At 50.5% G+C, this 18,421-nt stretch overlaps 1 protein-coding gene across 7 annotated transcripts in view; it reads right to left on the reverse strand.

The window, feature by feature from the left end:
* The window catches only part of SIPA1L3 (signal induced proliferation associated 1 like 3), a 294,007-nt gene that overhangs the window by 118,944 nt on the left and 156,642 nt on the right, over nucleotides 1-18,421 (reverse strand). For all 7 annotated transcript variants that reach the window (XM_032248947.1, XM_032248941.1, XM_032248942.1 and 4 more), the window contains one exon: nucleotides 4,329-6,154. In XM_032248947.1, the coding sequence (XP_032104838.1) occupies nucleotides 4,329-5,844 (1,516 nt within the window). In that variant the 5' untranslated portion in view covers nucleotides 5,845-6,154. The remainder of the gene's footprint in view (nucleotides 1-4,328; nucleotides 6,155-18,421) is intronic.

Raw genomic sequence — 18,421 nt, forward strand, 5'->3', positions numbered from 1 at the left:
CTCACCGCAACCTCCGCCTCCTGGGTTCAGGCAATTCTCCTGCCTCAGCCTCCTGAGTAGCTGGGATTACAGGCATGCGCCACCATGCCCAGCTGATTTTTTGTATTTTTAGTAGAGACGGGGTTTCACCATTTTGACCAGGATGGTCTCGATCTCTTGACCTCGTGATCCGCCCGCCTCAGCCTCCCGAAGTGCTGGGATTACAGGCGTGAGCCACCGCGCCCGGCCATGGCTTTTTTTTTTTAAAGCTCCATGATGAGTACTTCCTAGCTAACGAGAACTAAGTATTTTAATGTATAATCTTATTTGATTCACATTCCTTTCATGTAAGTATTTGTACATGTAGGTTGAAAAGAATGTGTTCTTTGTTGCTTAGGCACAAAGTTAATATATATAAAATGTAAAATCAAGTTCTCATTAGGTTAGTCAAATCCTTTAAATCCTTATTTTTCAGCTACTAGATCCTGTCAGTTTCAGAGAGACAGTCTATGCACTTCTCCCAGCTACGATTGTGAATTTTTCCACTTCTCCCTGTAGCCTTACCCATTTTTTTTTTTTGGTTAGGGGGACAGAGTTTCACTCTGTTGCCCAGGCTGGAGTGCAGTGGTGCAATCTCAGCTTACTGCAACCTTTGCCTCCTGGATTCAGGATATTCTCCTGCCTCAGTCTTCCAAATAGCTGGGATTACAGACACCCACCACCACGCCCAGCTAATTTTTGTATTTTTAGTGGGGACAGGGTATCACCACGCTGGCCAGGCTGGTCTCAAACTCCTGACTACACATAATCCACCTGCCTCAGCCTCCCAAAGTGCTGGGATTGCAGGTGTGAGCCAGTGTGCTCAGCCAGTCGTATCCATTTTTTAAATCTATCTACCCCTAAATCAAGTTGCCAGGTATACAAAAGTTCACAACTACCAGAATTTCTTGGCAAATTTTAAGAAACATGAAACGGCCTTCCTAGTTCCTCTAAAAAGTACTGTCAGCCTTTAAATCTATTTCATGTGATACTGATATCGCCTCATTGGCTTTTGCCTCATAAGCAACTGTCTGGAACTTCTTTTTGATCCTTTTCTTTTCCATCTTTGTGTCATTTTGTTTGTGCACGTGACATTAATATAATCTTCATTTGTCATGCAGTCTGAAGGGTAAAATGTATCACATAACTGATCAGCTATGGAACAGATACACCAAATTGAGGGCTGCCTGACACCAAGTTGGAGCTCCCGAGTCTAGACTCTGAGCCCCGTGGGACGACTTAACTGACATTTGTTATGTTTGTCAAGGACACTACTTTAAATACTTTTAAAAACTAGTTGCTGTGGGCCAGGCATGGTGACTCACACCTGTAATCCCAGCACTTTGGGAGGCCAAGGTAGGTAGATCACCTGAGGTCAGGAGTTTGAGACCAGCCTGGCCAACATGGAGAAACCCTGTCTCTACTAAAAATACAAAAATTAGCTGGGCGTGGTGGTGGGTGGCATGGGCTTGTAATCCCAGCTCCTGGGCTCCCATCTCAGACATGCATCACCTCCTGCCTGGACTACTGCAGCAGCCTCCTCCTGGTTCCCCTGTCCCCTCCCCACCCCTCACAGTCTGTTCCCCACATGCAGCTGGGGGAGGTTCTGAACACAGAAGTGGGATCAGGGCCCTTGCTGGGGGCGATGGTGGTCCCTGTAATTCCAGCTACTAGGGAAGCTGAGGCAGGAAAATCGTGTGAACCCGGGAGGCAGAAGCTGCAGTGAGTTGAGATCGCACCACCGCACTCCAGCCTGGGCAACAGAGTAAGACTCTGTCTCAAAAACAAAACAACAACAACAAACTAGTGGCTGTGGAGTATTAGCTGCTAGTACTTCCACCTCCCCCCGACCTTTTTTTTTTTTTTTAAAAGAAAAACCCTCTATTCTTGGAAAAGAGAAACTCTGTCTAGTTAAAAACCTACATTTCCCAGCCTCCTTGCACACAGGTGTGGCCACTAAGTGGGAGTGGTTGGACAGGGCTTCTGAGAAAGCTCTTTAACCCATTTGGGCTAGAGGTTGCAATTTTTTGAATTTTTTCCATGAGTGAAAAATCAGACCTTAGCAATGACCTTGACCTGCAGGACATAACTCCCACATGCTTAGCATTCCAATAATGGAACACTAGGCATAAGGTGGCTGTCTTGACAAGAGGTCTGCCTTTCTGTCCTTACCCTTTCCTCTTTTTCTCTGCCTGGAAATACAGATGTGATGGCCGGTGCTCCAGCAGCCATGATGGTGTGGGGCAGTGCAGGATCACACACTAAGGCTGACATTCCACAGATGCTGAAGACCGACCATACTAGACCTGGGCTGCTGATCTCTGGATTTCTTCACAGGAGAGACAGTCTATGTTGTTTAAGCTTGTTATTAGCAGTTATAAGGAATTCCGAATCTCTTTTTTTTTTTGAGACAGTCTCACTCTGTCACCCAGGCTGGAGTGCAGTGACATGATCTTGGCCCACTGCAACCTCTGCCACCCGGGTTCAAGCAATTCTCCTACCTCAGCCTCCCAAGGAGGTGGGATTATAAGCACATGGCACCACATCTGGCTAATTTTTTGTATGTTTAGTAGAGAGGGAGTTTCACCATGTTGGCGAAGCTGGTCTGGAACTCCTGACCTCAAGTGATCCACCTGCCTCAGCCTCCCAAAGTGCTGGGATTACAGGCATGTGTCACCGCGCCCGGCTAACAATTCTGAATCATTATAGCTGCCACCATTTAAAAATTAGGAAAGTCTACATTAAAATATCCGAGTTTCAGGAGAATCTTGAAAAGCTGGAAAGGCTTGCAACACTAGATTTGCCTGCGCGCCTTGCATGACAACAGTCAGCTGGCACGGAGCAGAAGCAACCTAGTGTCTGCCTAGCACTCCACACTCCCGCAGCGTCCTGCTGCCCCCCACAGCTGCCTGGGTTTTTGGTCGCTGCACTATGCTATGTTGTCTCCTAGGAATGCCCCACCGTGTACGAAGCCCATCTCTCCCTGATGTTAACACCTTCCAAGCATCAATGGCTTCACCTTCAAACTGGATCCAGAAGCTGCCTGCAAGATTCTTCTCCACTCATGGGCTCCCGTCTCAGACATGCATCACCTCCTGCCTGGACTACTGCAGCAGCCTCCTCCTGGTTCCCCTGTCGGCTCCCCGCCCCTCACAGTCTGTTCCCCACATGCAGCTGGAGGAGGCTGTGAACACAGAAGGCAGATCAGGGCCCTGCCCTGCTCAAAGCCGTCCTGTGGCTCCATTTCATGCAGGGTACAAACGTGTGTCCTTGCCACAGCCCACAAAATCCCAAGCAACCTGCCCCGTCACCTCTCTCTGCCTCAGCTCCATCCACTCTCCCCATCACTCTGCCCCAGCAACACTGACCTCCTGTCTGTTCCTCCAACATTCCAGGACTTATTTTTGAAATGGAGTCTCTCTCTGTCACCCAAGCTGGAGGATGGAGTGCAGCGGTTAGTCTCGGCTCATGGCAACCTCCGCCTCCTGGGTTCAAGTGATCCTCCTGCCTCAGTCTCCTGAGTAGCTGGGACTACAGGCAGGTGCCACCATGCCCGGTTAATATTTGTATTTTTGGTGGAGACAGGGTTTTGCCATGTTGGCCAGGCTGGTCTGGAACTCCTGACCGCAACTGATCCGCCCACCTTGGCCTCCCAAAGTGCTGAGATTACAGGCATGAGCCACGACACCTGGCTGTTCTACTTTTCTACTCACTGTTCTGTTCCGGGAACACTGTCTACCATCTGCACATGGTGCCTTCGGCTCAGCACTCAAACAGCACCTGCCTCGGAGGCCCTCTCTGACCTTCCTCTACTGAGATCTTCCCCCTCACCCCCCACCACCTGACACTCCATTTCCTTCTTCCCCAATTTACTCTTTTCCACTGCATTTAGCACCCTGTAATCCCTGTGTATTTTTTGTATTTATCCTGTTCTATTGTTCATCTTACCCATGAAAACATTAAGTGCTAGGAAGACAGAATTTTTGTTTTAAGCTGGTTGATACTACATCCCCAGGCTCTGGAGAGTGCCTGGCACTGAGCTGCACCAAGCCCGTATGTGCTGAGTAAATGCAGAGCTGTTGTGTCCTGTAGCTCAAGGTTTATGGAGTGTTGCTGTGTCGGACACAGGGCTGAGGCCAGGGTGGCTCTGCTCACCAGATCCTCACAGCCCCCCAGGACCGAGGCCTCTGTTCCTACCACATCCTCAGTGCCAGAGCAGAGCCTGGCACAGAGTGAACGAATGAGTAGTGGGGGGTCTCAGAGACAAGCCGCGGCCCGCCCAACCTTCCCATCCACCCACCATCCGTCACCTTTGCCCACGAAGTAGTCCTGGTAGTAGCGGGCGCCCAGGTCCACGTGCTCAATGCTGTACTGCCGGGGCCGACTCTGCGTCCGCTGCTGCTCCTTGGGCACTTCCAGCACCGAGATGCTGGCGTTGGTGCGGTAGGCGCTCAGGGCGGGCTCTGCTGGGTGGCCCTCGCCGCCGCTGGGGGAGCCCACGGACGCCCGGGAGAAGCTCACGTTGCGTTCACACTCGCCCCCGATCTCGTTGCGGAAGTGCGGGCAGCTCAGCAGCAGGTCGTTGCTATTGTCATCGCCGAGGTCCTGCTCCAGGTTCTCCTTGCAGTTCAGGTCCTCCGTGCTGGTGAAGGCCGGGTCCAGCCCTCCGAGGCTGTGAGCCCGTGAGGCCGTGAGGGAGGCCATGGCCGAGGCGGCGGAGGCGGCCGAGGCGCCCGTGGTGGTGTTCCGCCGCTGCGCCACCGACACCCTGTTGGCGGCCGCCTCGTTGAGGTCGAACAGCATGCTCTGCACGTCGAAGTGGGCGAAGCTCTTCTGACACACCCAGGGCCTGCTGGCTTCCGGGGGGCTCCGGCCCTCGTCGGCGTCCCCCGGGGACCTCCCGGACTCCCCCTCGGGTTTGCTGCTCCTCAGCTTCCGAAAGATGGACGAGTCCACCGTGTCCCCGCCGCCGAGGCCCCGCGTGGGTTTCTTCCGGACCTTCTCCTTCTCCTTCGTGGGCTGCAGCGGCAGGACGCTGTCCTTGGTGGGCTGCCCGTTGCGGGGGTCCCCTTTGGCTCCGCCGCCGCCCGCCATGAGGTGCGAGCCAGGATCTGCCCGGAGGAGCTCGGTGAGGGCCCGGCAGCCCGGCGCCTCAGGCTGCTCGCTGCGGAACTCGTTGAGGATGTCGAAGAAGCTCTGCTCAGGCACGCCCTGCACGTCAATGGACGAGGTGCTCCCATACTCCCGGAAGAGGGGCAGCGCCCCCGTGTGCCGGGCACCCCGCGGCTCCCCGGCGTCCTCCGCGTCACACTCGCTGAGGGTGATCTCGCTGCTGCTGCGGTGCCGAAGGGGGAGGAAGGCCCTGCCTGGGGACCGGGGCCACCCGTCCTGGAATTCCACGTCTTTGGACCTTCTCCTGGAGAGTCGGTGGAAGGCTTTGGACCCTGAGGAAGCCGGGGTGCTAACGGGGAGCTGTCCGTTCTGTATGCTCCTCATGGCATGGGCCATCTTGGTGGCCTTTGTGCCATCTGTGTCCTGTGAGGGGCTTGGGTTGCTCTGCTCTCTCAGGGCCTCCCGCTTGGGTGGCCAGTCGGCCACCCTTGCGCGCACGCCCATCTTGGGCATGGCCGGGGTGGTGGGGCTGGGGCGGGTGGTAGTGGTGGCTGGGCTTTCGCCAAGAGGCTGGGACATGCTGCCATTCTGGGCCCAGAATCCCATGGGAGCGTAGTCCCCTGTATGTGGCCCAGGGAGGACTTCCCCCGCCCTGGCCCCACAGCTGGTTGCCAGGTCCACACCATCACTGGGAATGGCCCGAAAGGTGGTCATAGTCCACGGGCACTGGAGTACTGCTGGCCCTGGATGCTGTGGTGTTGCTCTATGGGGTCCCCCAGCCCTCAGCCATTGTTCAGGGCCGCCAGGCCCAGGATGAAGGATGCTGGGCCCTGAAACCTGACAGGAAGGTTGTGAGCCTGTGGAGTCCAGTTCTCCACCATCGCTGTGCACAGCTGAGCCAGGACAACCTCAGGAGGCAGGTGCTGTCCTGGGTGCTCCAGACCGAGGGGCTCAGCAGCGCAGAGCAGGCAGCAGCTGTGGGTGCCGTCTGGCCAGAGGCGGCGAGGATGCTGTCCCGGTCATGCTGAAAAGGGAGAAAAGGAAAATGTGAGCTGCAATGGCCACGTTACTGCTCCCAGAAAGTGGGAAATATGACTTTTTTTCTTGACAGCTTTACTAATTAAAAAAAACTTTTTATTATGGAAATTTGCAAACATACTCAAAAGCAGAGAGAAGACTGAGTCACCCATCAGCTGCAACAAACACTATTTCCCATTCCCATTTCATCTATTCACCCAGCCTTATTACTTTCTTTGTTTCTGATAGAATATTTTAGAGTAAACCCCAGACATCAGGTCATTTTTTGTTTTTTGAGACAGAGTCTCACTCTATCACCCAGGCTGGAGTGCAGTGGCATGAGCTGGGCTCACTGCAACCTTCACCTCGAGGGTTCAAATGATTCTCCTACCTCAGCCTCCTGAGTAGCTGGAATTCCAGCACACGCTACCATGCCTGGCTAATTTTTTTGTATTTTTAATGGAGTCTGGGTTTCTCCATGTTGGCCAGGCTGGTCTCAAACTCCTGGCCTCAAGCGATCTACCCGCCTTGGCCTCCCAAAGTGCTGGGATTACAGGTATGAGCCACCATACCCGGCCAAACATCAGGTCATTACACCCATAAATACTTTAGCTGGTATCTCTAGCAGATAAGGTCCTTTAAAAAAAATCACTGCAATAACATTATCATACTCATCTACGTTAACAAGAATTCTTTCATGTCATGCACTACCCTGCCTGTATTACATTTCCCGCCATTGTCTCGCAGATGTCTTCCGTGGGCTGGGTTGCTTAAAATCATCCTCTGCTTATGCAGGTATTTTCTTAAGTCTCCTCTACAATGGCCACCTTCCTTTATTTTGATGCTCTTTACTTGTGGAAGAAAAGGGGTCACCTGTCCTGTGGATTTCCCCACTTTGAGGATCCCTGTGGTGCCACTTAACATGTTCCTCTGCCCCCTGTATTTCCTGTGAACTGGTGGCTTCACACAGAGGCCAGACTATTGTCCATCTGCTCTGCTGTTTGCTCAGCTCAGCTACTCTGCCAGAAAGGAAGTGAAAATGACAGATGAGCCAATATGAGCACCAGTGGAGTTTGGGGAGGAAAGCCGCAGAAGGAATGTCTCTAGAAATCCACGTGGTTACTACAGACTACCACTGGGTAAATCAGAGCTCATCACTTTTTCACTGAGATCTCCCCAGTGACTGCTTACTGCATTAAAACACCATCCAAACTCCTTCCCTTGCTCCATAAGCCCCAGAGGGTCTGGCCCCTGATGTCTCTCCCCATCCCTGACTAAGCTCTGACCATACTGGTCTTCATTTCTGTTCTGATGCTTCTTTTCTGTTCTGATGCACCAAGCCTTATCCAGGATATCTGATATCCTTCCTTAGTCCTTCCTGGGGTTGATTCCTTCTCATGATGTCAGTTCTTTCATGGAGACTTCCGGCCGGGCGCGGTAGCTCACGCATGTAATCCCAGCACTTTGGGAGGCCCAGGCAGGCAGATCGCTTGAGCCCAGCAGCTGAAGACCAGCCTGATCAACATGGCAAAACCCCATCTCTACTAAAAATACATAAATAAGCTGAGTGTGGTGGCATGTGCCTGTAGTCCCAGCTACTCAGGAGGCTGAGGTAAGAGGATCGCTTGAACCCAGGAGGTTGAGATTGTGTGAGCCATGATCATGCCACTGCACTCCAGCCTGGGCAACAAAGTGAGACCCTGCCTCAAAAAAAACAAAAAAAAGAAAGAAAAAAACCTCCTAAAACAAACAAACAAAAACCTAAAAACTTCCCAAATCACTGTATAGAGATAGAGAAGCCCCACCTTCTGGAAGCCTTTCTTTTTCTTTTTCTTTTTTTTTTTTTTTCTTTTTTTTTGAGACAAAATTTCACTCTTGTTCCCCAGGCTGGAGTGCAATGGCACGATCTCGGCTCACCGCAACCTCTGCATCCAGGGTTTAAGCAATACTCCTGCCTCAGCCTCCCCAGTAACTGAGATTACAGGCATGTGCCACCACGCCTGGCTAATTTTGTATTTTTAGTAGAGGCAGGGTTTCTCCATGTTGGTCAGGCTGGTCTCGAACTCCCAACCTGAGGTGATCCACCCACCTCCGCTTCTCAAAGTGCTGGGATTACAGGCATGAGCCACCGCCCCCAGCCTGAAAGCCTTTCTTAATTACCCACTCTACTTTCTTCCAATTTTTCTTAGCAGTTGTACATTCTGTCTACTGGCTGTGTCCACCACTCAGATGTTGGTTGGCTCCATAATGGCAGGGATGTCTGCTGTTCACGGCTGCATCCGCAGTGCCTAGAACAGTGTCCAGGACATTTGTTCAGGATTTATCATATGTACAAGTGAACAGATGGCCTCTGCCTAATTGGAGGTATAAGTACCTCCTGATTTGCAGGCCCCTGGGGAAGGGAGTTTGTGCTTCTGTCCAACACAGAAAACACTCTGTGGGGTCACTTCCCTTTGTCTCCACCTTGAACTTCTAGATGATGAACACCCTGCTGGAGAGGAAGGGGAAAGTGGGTCGCCGTCTGTGATGGAACCTGTTGACTGCCCAGCAGCCGTGCCCCTCCCTCCTGCCAATAGAAGTGATTTTTCTCAGGGCAGGAGAGTGCTGCTTTGGGCTAGGCACTCAGCTCAAGGTGACCTCTAACTTTTCATTCCCTAGGAATCTAGAGCTGGATGCAGCTATTCTTGGTCAATGGCTATTGGTGCTTCCTGTGTGAGAAGGTAGTAGGCCTCTTCTGCGTGTTTGTGTCTGTTTGTGTGTGTGTGTTTGCATATGTATGGGGGCTTTTCCTATTTGCGCCCAGAGGTATAGAGTGAAGTGGCAGAGACCATGAGGGAAGCTCAGAGCAGATTCAAGGAGCAAAATAGCAAGGAGAGCCTGCAGCCTCTGAAAAAGTAGGCGTCAGAGGGGGGCGGGTGGGGAGTGGGGAGCAATGGAGAGCCCCTCTTCCTGGTGCTCCACGAGAACACAAACAATCCTGAAGATGCTGCAGGGAGGCAGCACAGGGATGGGCTAGAGAAGAGGGAGGAGGCTGGAGGGCCCGCAGGGTCGGGATGCCTCAGGGAGACAGGAGAGAGGCCAAGAGGAGCCTGCACTGACCTGGACAGCAGGGTTTCTGCCAACCAAGGCTTGCTGGGGTGTGGATGTCAGATCATCTGATTTTTCAAGAGAAATCAGAAATCTAGAATTGCATGCAACATCTCCCAATTTGGAAAGCAAAAATACTGGCTGGGCATGGTGGCTCAGGGCTTAGAATCCCAGCACTTTGGGAGGCTGAGGCAGGCAGATTGCCTGAGGTGAGGAGTTTGAAACCAGCCAGGCTAACATGGTGAAACCCATCTCTACTAAAAATACACAAATTAGCTGGGTGTGGTGGCGCATACATGTAGTCCCAGCTACTTCGGAGGCTGAGGCAGGAGAATCACCTGAATCCAGGAGGCGGAGGTTGCAGTGAAATGAAATTGCGCGACCGCACTCCAGCCTGGGTGACAGGGCAAGATTCCATCTCAAAAAAAAAAAAGGAAAGAAAAGAAACGAAAAGCAAAAACAACAGAAGCAACAACAATCATGCAGAGATGACTGGAAGAATTTTCAAGAAACTGCTAATAATGCTTGCCTCTCTGTGTCTGTCCCCATCACTCCCAAGTCCTTCCCCTGCTCCATTGTTCTCCTTAGCACTTATGAACAGGCTTACTTCTTTCTCTTACTCATTTTTATTTTTTTAGAGACAGGGACTTCCTCTGTTGTGAAGGCTGGAGTACAGTGATACAATCATAGCTCACTGCAGCCTTGAACTCCAGGGCTCAAAATATCCCCCTGCCTCAGGCTTCTGAGTAGCTAGGACTACAGATAACGTTACCACGCCCAGCTAATTTTTAAATTTTTGGTAGAGGTGGGGTCTCACTACGTTGCCCAGGCTGGTCTTAAACTCCTGGGCTCAAGCAATCCTCCCACCTCAGCCTCCCAATGTACTGGAATTACAGGCATGAGCCACCGTGCCCAGCCTCCTCAATGATTTTCTCATTGGCATCTGGGAACTCATCTGCTACCTCTGGTTGGCAGAAGTTGCTTCTCCTGATACCTTAACATTGTTTAAGCCATACTCTTTCTAAAATTATCAAACCATCCTTTGCTGGCATTAAATTCTCCAGCTTGAGATCCTTCTCCTTCCTTTTGCTTTAGCTTGCCACATAATGACTTCACCTTTTCTTGAAGCAAATTAAAGTCTATAGGTATGCCTTTCTTATAGCAATCCAGTATCCTCATAGAAGCTGCATTTGCAACATGAGATAAAAATATATTTTGTAAAAAGTGCAAGGTTTTTGTGCCTGCTGGCATAGGTGCAGCGACAGCTTCATGAACTTCCTTTCCATTTATTACGATGGTCCTCACATTACACTCATTGATATGGAAATGGAGGTCTGCAGCTGCAGTTGCCTGCCATCAATGGCACATATCAAGCAATTGCATATTTTCTTGTAATGTTATGACTTTTCTCTGCTTCTTGGGAAAACTTCCAGCATCACTAGTGACACTTTGTATGAGTCCTCTGGGGTTATTCAGGGTTTACGGTGTTGCACTAAACATGATGAAAAATACGTGAGAACCTCCAGGGATCACTTTTTACTGCAATATGCAATTTGCTGGAGAGACAAACTGCTCACGCGGAGATGATTAGTGTCACACGGTGTTTTAATGGATACTCACAACACTTGAGCTCACTGCAGTGGCAACAGGAGGTAGTCACGAAACTATTACAGTAGTGCAGTGTGTGCTGCAGTTAATTTCGCACAGTTATGATTTAACTCTGTATGTTTATGTTTGTTTACATTTCTCTTGGCTTGGCAATGTGTTTGTGTGTGTAAGTTTTGAGAAATTTTAACTTTTTAGAATGCATTTGTGTACATTTTCTGGTAGTAAATAATAAAATAGACTAATATGCATATATATTTTATGTATTCATGATATACTTTTTTTTTTTTTTTTTTAATGTTTTTAGGCTATGTGATTCACCTGTAAGTTCTTTTCTTTCTGGTTTTTTTTTTTTTGAGATAGAATCTTGCTCTATCACCCAGGCTAGAATGCAGTGGTGCCACCTCAGCTCACTACAACCTCCACTTCCCAGGATCAAGCGATTCTCCTGCCTCAGCTTCCCAAGTAGTTGGGATTATAGGTACCTGCCACCACGCCCGACTAATGTTTGTATTTTTAGTAGAGATGGGGTTTCACCATGGTGGCCAGGCTAGTCTCGAACTCCTGACCTCAAGTGATCCACCTGCCTTGGTCTCCCAAAGTGCTGGGATTACAGGCGTGAGTCACCATGCCCAGGGCTGCAAATTCTTTTCAAATAGTTGCAAATATCTAAAAAATGTTTAATGCATTTATTGAAAAAAATTCATCTCTAGGTAGATCCACGCAGTTCCAACCCATGGTATTCAAGGGTAAAATGCACTTCCTAAGAACATTAACAATAAAAACCTCGATGAAGCCGGGCACAGTGGCTCATGCCTATAATACCAGCACTTTGGGAGGCTGAGGCAGGAGGACTGTTTGAGCCCAGGAGTTTGAGACCAGCCTTGGCAATATAATGAAACCCCATCTCCACAAAAAATTTAAAAAATTTTTTAGCCAGGCATGGTGGTGCGCACCTGTAGTTCCAGCTACTTGGGAGGCCAAGGCTGCAGTGAGCTGTGATTGTGCCACTATACTCCAGCCCAGGTGACGGAGCAAGACTCTGTCTCAAAAACAAACAAACAAACAAACAAACAAAAAAAATATAACAACAAGAAAAACACCACATACACACACACCATGAGGGTCCATAAAATATGAGTAGGTCACACGGGCAGGGGTTGCTAGTTTGCCAGAGAAAAGTGAAATTATTTTATCTACGGTGTTTATTGTCTCCATTCTAAACTGTCAGTTACAGATTGGCAAGAGTGTTTGCTTGAAAGCCTGAACCTTGCCCCACACTCCCCTGTGCTGGGCACCAGATCCCCGGTCAAGCTGGGATGATGGCCCGCTTGAGGGCGCTGCCTGTCCTCAGCAGACAAGCCTGTATTGTGGCTCCACCTTCAGAGTGCAGAGTGCAGAGCGGGGATTAGTCCTTTGAGGCCACACTTAGGCTGGCTGGGAAAACCAGTGGCCCAGATGCGACCCTGACTTGCTTATGCAAGCACCTCCTGACAGATGGGCTTTGCTAATGGCATCTGTTTCCAGCTCAGAAACCCTCAATCCGTTCTGCTCCCTTCTGTGAACATACACAGATGTTCTTGCAGGCCTTGGTCTCTCTGCACAAATCCCTTCTCCTAGCAGGTGCAGCCTTCCTGTGACATTCAGAGGCTGCGTGGCACCCACAGCTTCTGGGTTTCAGAGGGTGCACGCTGGTCTCTTTCTAGCTGTCTTCTACTGAGCTCCTCCTTCCTAAAAGCACCTGGACCTTCCTGATGGGGAACACCCGCCATGAGAGCAGCACAGCACAGGCAGGAACCAGACTGCCTGGGCTCAATCCTGGTGTGCCATGCACAAGTTACGGAGACAGTGACTCAGTTTCAATCTGTAAAATGGGTATAATGCCACCTGCCCCATGGCCACTGCTCTTACTTCAGCTCTGTTGTTTATCTCTGGCAGGAGCTCTTCCCCTTTCTCCACAATTACAGAAGCACAGTTGGGGTGGGCGCAGGATGTGGGCTTGGTCGGCCCAGGGTCCTCCCCAGGGCTCTGTGTGAGGTTTCTAAGCACATGTGAGGCTGGAAAGTGTCCTTGCAGGGGAAGGGACAGTGGACCTGGCTTCTCCTGTGTAGTGACTTTTGCTGGGGACCCCTGGTTTCATCCCTACAAAGCTTCCTTGTCTCCTCCCTGTTTTCTAAGATTGCTCCTCCAGCCTCCTGCTGATTCTGTACGTCCTCGATGAATTCTGATTTGGCCACAGACTGTCAAGCGTGGCTTTTGCTAGCTGGCATCAGAGGACCCCGAGTGACACATGGTGCTGTGTGAAGGATGGCAGCCGGGGAACTGTAGATGGGAAAAACTAGGGCAGCCTGGGAGACAACAGCAAAATGAGGAGTGAGTTTAGCAGTGGGAGCAAGTCAGTTGGGATGCAATTGGCTGCAAGTAACAAAAGACTATCCAACGGTGGCTTGCCAAGTGAAGACATTTAGTCATCTCGTCACCAGGAGGCCAGGTATGGCAGCTCCAGGCCTGATGGGAAAACTGGACAGTGACATCAGGCATGTGCCCCCATTCCTTCTGCCTCCCTTGTGTGCTATAGACTTGAGCAAGTCTCTGGCTTGCTGAGTCACGGTCACAAGCTGGTGGCCACAGCCACACTTCCCACTGAACCATGGTCAAGGGGGAAAGACAGGGATGGTAAGGGCACTGCTATGACCCTAATCAGGAAGGAGAATCTTTCCTAGAACATTTCCCTTACTGCAATCCTTTATGTCCTACTGGCTAGAATGTGGACACACAGCCACTCCCATTGCAAAGGAATCTGGGAGAACCAGAATCTGCAGCATCCTGATTGCCTCTGGGCAAGTGGGCACTTACCGGGGTCTGTTAGAAGCAACCAATGGTGTATCTGTGGATATAAATGCTCCCAGATGGCCCCTGCAACAAGCAGGCAAGCACCACGGCCTTGGTGTCTTGGCTCCAAAAAGCCCAACTCTGTGAGAGCCGCAATGTCTGCCAGACGCTCACAGCGCATGGCTGGGTGCGGAGGCTCACGCCTGTAATCCCAGCACTTTGGGAGGCCGAGGTGGGTGGATCATGAGGTCAGGAGTTCAAGCCTGACCAACAGGGTGAAACCCCGTCTCTACTAAAACTACATAAATTGTAGTTCGTGGTGGCAAGAGCCTGTAATCCCAGCTACTGAGGAAGCTTGAGGCAGGAGAATCACTTAACCCAGAGGCAGAGGTTGCAGTGAGCCGAGACTGTGCCACTGCACTCCAACCTGGGTGACAGAGCAAGATGCTGTCTCAATTTTTTTTTTTTTTAAAGCTCACAGGGCACAGCATAGGGAAACACAAGGGCCCTCCAATGTGGACATTTGTGGTTTGCTTTCCCTGTTGCCAGGAGTCCTTTTTCCAACAGTCTAGACTTCCCTTTGGGAGCCTACCCTCTCCACTGGCCACCCAGTGGGTTAGAGGTAGGGTTCCTTCCCCAGCTCTGTAGCAAACCATGTGGCCCGATCAGAACCAGTGAGGCCCGTGATGTCTTTGCCAGGAGTGCTGGAACTGAAGACTGTGCTTTTCTCTTTAACCCTATGTCTGAGAAGATGTGCGGGATGGAGTCGCTGAGGCCATCTCGTAACCACGAGAGAAGAGCTATCTGAATGGGACTGAGGGTTAGAATCTGGGGCTGTAGTCATCATTTGAGTCTCTGTGTCAAGTTGGACACAAAGTCAGCCCTACTCCATTTCCCACCATTGGACATTTTAGTTATAAAACAAAACAACAATGAAAACATAAACAAAAGCCAGGATCTACAACAGCAACTACCATGAATGGGAATCCTTCCATGGCCCAGGTCCTTTCCTGAGCACTTTACACCTGTCAATTGCTATGCATTAACCCTTTCAGCAACCCCATGAAGTAGGATCATCATTACCTCCATTTTACAGATGAGGAAACTGAGGAGTAGAGAGATGAAGTAATGTGCCCAAGGCCACATGGCTATGAGTTGACTGAGTGGGGACTTAACCCCAGCCCCTTCATACCTCAAGTCAGATAGTCCCAAGTTCAAGCCCCGGCCTTCTCTGCAATCACAGGCAGCGTCTGGACCTCTGTGATTCTCACTTAACTTTGTGTTGCCAATATGGAAAACATCTCCAGCTCCAACTGCCTGCTGAGTTCCAAATTCACCTACCCACCTGATTACTTTACCTTACCACCTACACATCTCACATGCACTGCAACCCAACATTCTCAACCAGAACTCTTGATTGCTCCCCATCCACAAAATGTGTTTCTTCTTGGAACAGGTGGGATGAGCTAAGTTATGCCGCAGTAACAAATGATCCCAGATGCTCAGGGGCTTTCACAAGAGGCTTGGTTCTTGCTCACACTGCCTGTCCATCACAGGCTGCCTGAAGGCCCTGTTCATGCCAACTTCACTCCCAGCAGACAAAGCAGCCCTCACCTGGGACCCTGCTGATTGCAGAGGAAGGAGACATGGTTGAACCAAGCAAAGGCCCTTCTGGCTCCTGTTCAGAAACAACACAGGCACTCCTCACATTTCATTGGTCAACCCAGGCCACACATCCAAGACTGATGTCCACAGGGTGGGACACCAGAATGTGTGTCAGCTCAGGAATGGAACTGGCCATCTGCTTTTTTTTTTTTTTCCTTTGAGATAGAGTTACGCTCTATTACCCAGGCCAGAGTGCAGTGGCGCAGTCCTGGCTCACTGCAACCTCCACCTCCCAGGTTCAAGCAATTCTCTTGCCTCAGCCTCCTGAGTAGCTGGGACTACAGGCAGGCACCACCACACATGCTAATTTTTTTTTTTTTTTTTTTTTTTTTTGTAGAGATGAGATTTCACCATGTTGGTCAGACTGGTCTGGAACTCCCGACCTCAGGTGATTCACCTGCCTTGGCCTCCCAAAGTGCTGGGATCACCAGCCTGCCATCTGCTTCTTTTGCGTCTCAAAGGAAAGGCACCTCCTTCCATTCAATGGCTCAACCTGGAAGTGTCACTGTCATTCTCCATGCTTCCTCTCCCTCACTCCACACTCCACCCCTGATCCAATCCTGAGGGCTACCCACCCCCCAACAGCAGATCTAAGTCCATCCTTCTCTCCCACCACCCACCCTAATCTGAGCTGCCACGACTTCTCATGAGATGATTGTACCTCGGGGACGATGGTGTCCCTGCTTCTGCTCCTCTTCCTGCCAAGAGCCCTTCTCCACACAGCGGGCAGAGCAACAAGAGGGTGAAACTCAAAATCCCCGCTGCACCCGCAAGCTCTCTTCACCATTCCCCGTGCGTTCAGAGCCTGGGCCAGGACGTCCTTGTTTCTTCAGTTTGCTTGCCTTTGTGCAACCCTTCCTGCTCCTCTTTCCTGTGCCTTAGCAGTTCCTCAAGACTCGTGTGACCTTTCCTCCTCACCAGCCTTGTCAATCTCCAGCCTGAGCTCTCAAACCACTCTGCACTTCTCTTTGGGGGCACCTGTATGATTATATGTCATTTGCTATGTCTTGAATCATTTGCCATATGTGAGGCTTGTGAGGGCACTGCATGTAAGAGTCTGAACGGGAGCCCGCATCACCAGCACGGGCCTAACACACTGATGGCCATTCATAAATATCCACTAAAGCCAGGTGTGGTGGTGCACGCCTGTAGTCCCAGCTACACGGGAGGCTGAGGCCAGGAGTGTGAGGCTACAGTGCACTACGATCACGCCGGTGAACAGCTACTGCACTTCAGCCTGGGTGGCACAGTGAGAGACCCTGTCTCTAAAAAAATAATTTTCTAAATAAATATCTGATGGGGCACGGTGGTTCACGCCTGTAATCCCAGCACTTTGGGAGGCAAAGGTGGGTGGATCACCTGAGGCGAAGAGTTTGAGAGGAGCCTGACAAACATGGAGAAATCTCAGGCCAGGGGTTTGAGATCAGCCTGGCCAACGTGGCAAAACTCTGTCTCCACTAAACATACAAAAAAATTAGCTGGGCATGGTGGTGCATAGCTGTAGTCCCAGCTACATGGGAGGCTGAGGCAACAGAATCGCTTGAACCTGGGAGGTGGAGGTGGCAGTGAGCCGAGATCATGCCACTGCACTCCAGCCTGCAGTGATAAAGTGAGACTCTGTTTCTAAATAAATAACTACTGAATGACCGGATGGATGACACCCTCACTCAGGACCAGGGAGTACTGGCTCAGTCGGGGTCTGTGACCCAAGGCAAGCATGGCTTGCTTGGTGCCTGAGTGTGTCCTTCCCTGGGAGGCAGCACACCCAAGAAGCTGAAAGCAATGCTTGGAGACCACGTGTAGGGGTGGGATGGGTTGTCCTTTCACAGGCCTTTGATTGGAGGTGGAAGGACCCACTGGGTGTCCAGGGCGGCCCTGATGTGCTCTAAGCATCTCCCTTTCACAGAAACATGATCCAGTCACAGCAATGGAGGCTCAGCGGGGCTCAAGAACTCTGGAGGGCTCAGGGATGTGGCATCAAGTCTGAGCGCTCCTCTCCAAGGCCCAGGTGGAATGAGGACTCCTCCAGGCATGCATCCAGTGACTCAGCAGTCTCTGGGCACGTACAAGTCATTTGTTTATCCAGGAAGAACGAGTTAGTCCTTAAAATGCATCCATCCATCCATTCACTCACACAACAAACACCTACCATGTTCTTATACATCCCTCAGAAAAGTTCTTACAGCCAACAAAGCCCTAAAAACGTATGCATTTATTCACCATTTACCAGTCATGTATAACTCATTCATTCATTCTACAAGCACCAAACACTCAAAATCCATTCATGTATTTAGTATATGTCTTAGGCACCCACTACATACCAATGCTGTGGGTGCTAAAGATACATCTCTGAGCAGGACAGACTGTGCCCCTCCCTGCTCTCATGAATGGACCTCCAGTAGAGAAAAGCCAGAGAAGTAAGATAGAATTTCCAAGGTGGCCAGCATTGTAAAGGTTATAAAATGTCTGGGTGCAGTGGCTCATGCATGTAATCAAAGCACTTTGGGAGGCTGAGGTGGGAGGATCGCTTAAGCCCAGGAGGTCAAGGCTGCAGTGAGCTGTGATTGCACCACTGTTCTCCAGCCTGGGTGACAGAGCAAGACTCTGTCTCAAAAATAAATAAATAAATAAATAAATAAATAAACAAATAGGACTGAAGATTACTCTAGCTGGCAAGGGGTCAGGAAGACTCCTTGAAGGTGGTGTCTTAAGCCAGGATCTGCATGAAGAGAGGGTAGATGCCATGGATGAGCAGTGAAGCTGGGAACAGCCAGTGTCCAAAGCCAGATGGGGATGCTCAGGGGACTGGTTCTCCCTGCCAGCTGTACAATAGAGGCACCAGAGGAGCTTTTTAAAAATATGGGTGTCTGGGTCAGGCACAATGGCTCATGCCTGTAATCCCAGCACTTTGGGAGGCCCAGGCGGGCTGATCACTTGAGGTCAGTGTCACCCAGACCAGAGTGCAGTGGCGTAATCTCAGCTCACTGCAACCTCTGCATCCTGGGTTAAGAGATTCACCAGCCTGGCCAACGTGGTAAAACTCCATCTCTACTAAAAATAAAAAAAAAAAAATTAACCAGGTATA

Source organism: Sapajus apella, unplaced genomic scaffold (genome assembly GCF_009761245.1).
Source record: "Sapajus apella isolate SASKATOON/1434 unplaced genomic scaffold, GSC_monkey_1.0 scaffold68, whole genome shotgun sequence".
NCBI classification, from domain to species: domain Eukaryota; kingdom Metazoa; phylum Chordata; class Mammalia; order Primates; family Cebidae; genus Sapajus; species Sapajus apella.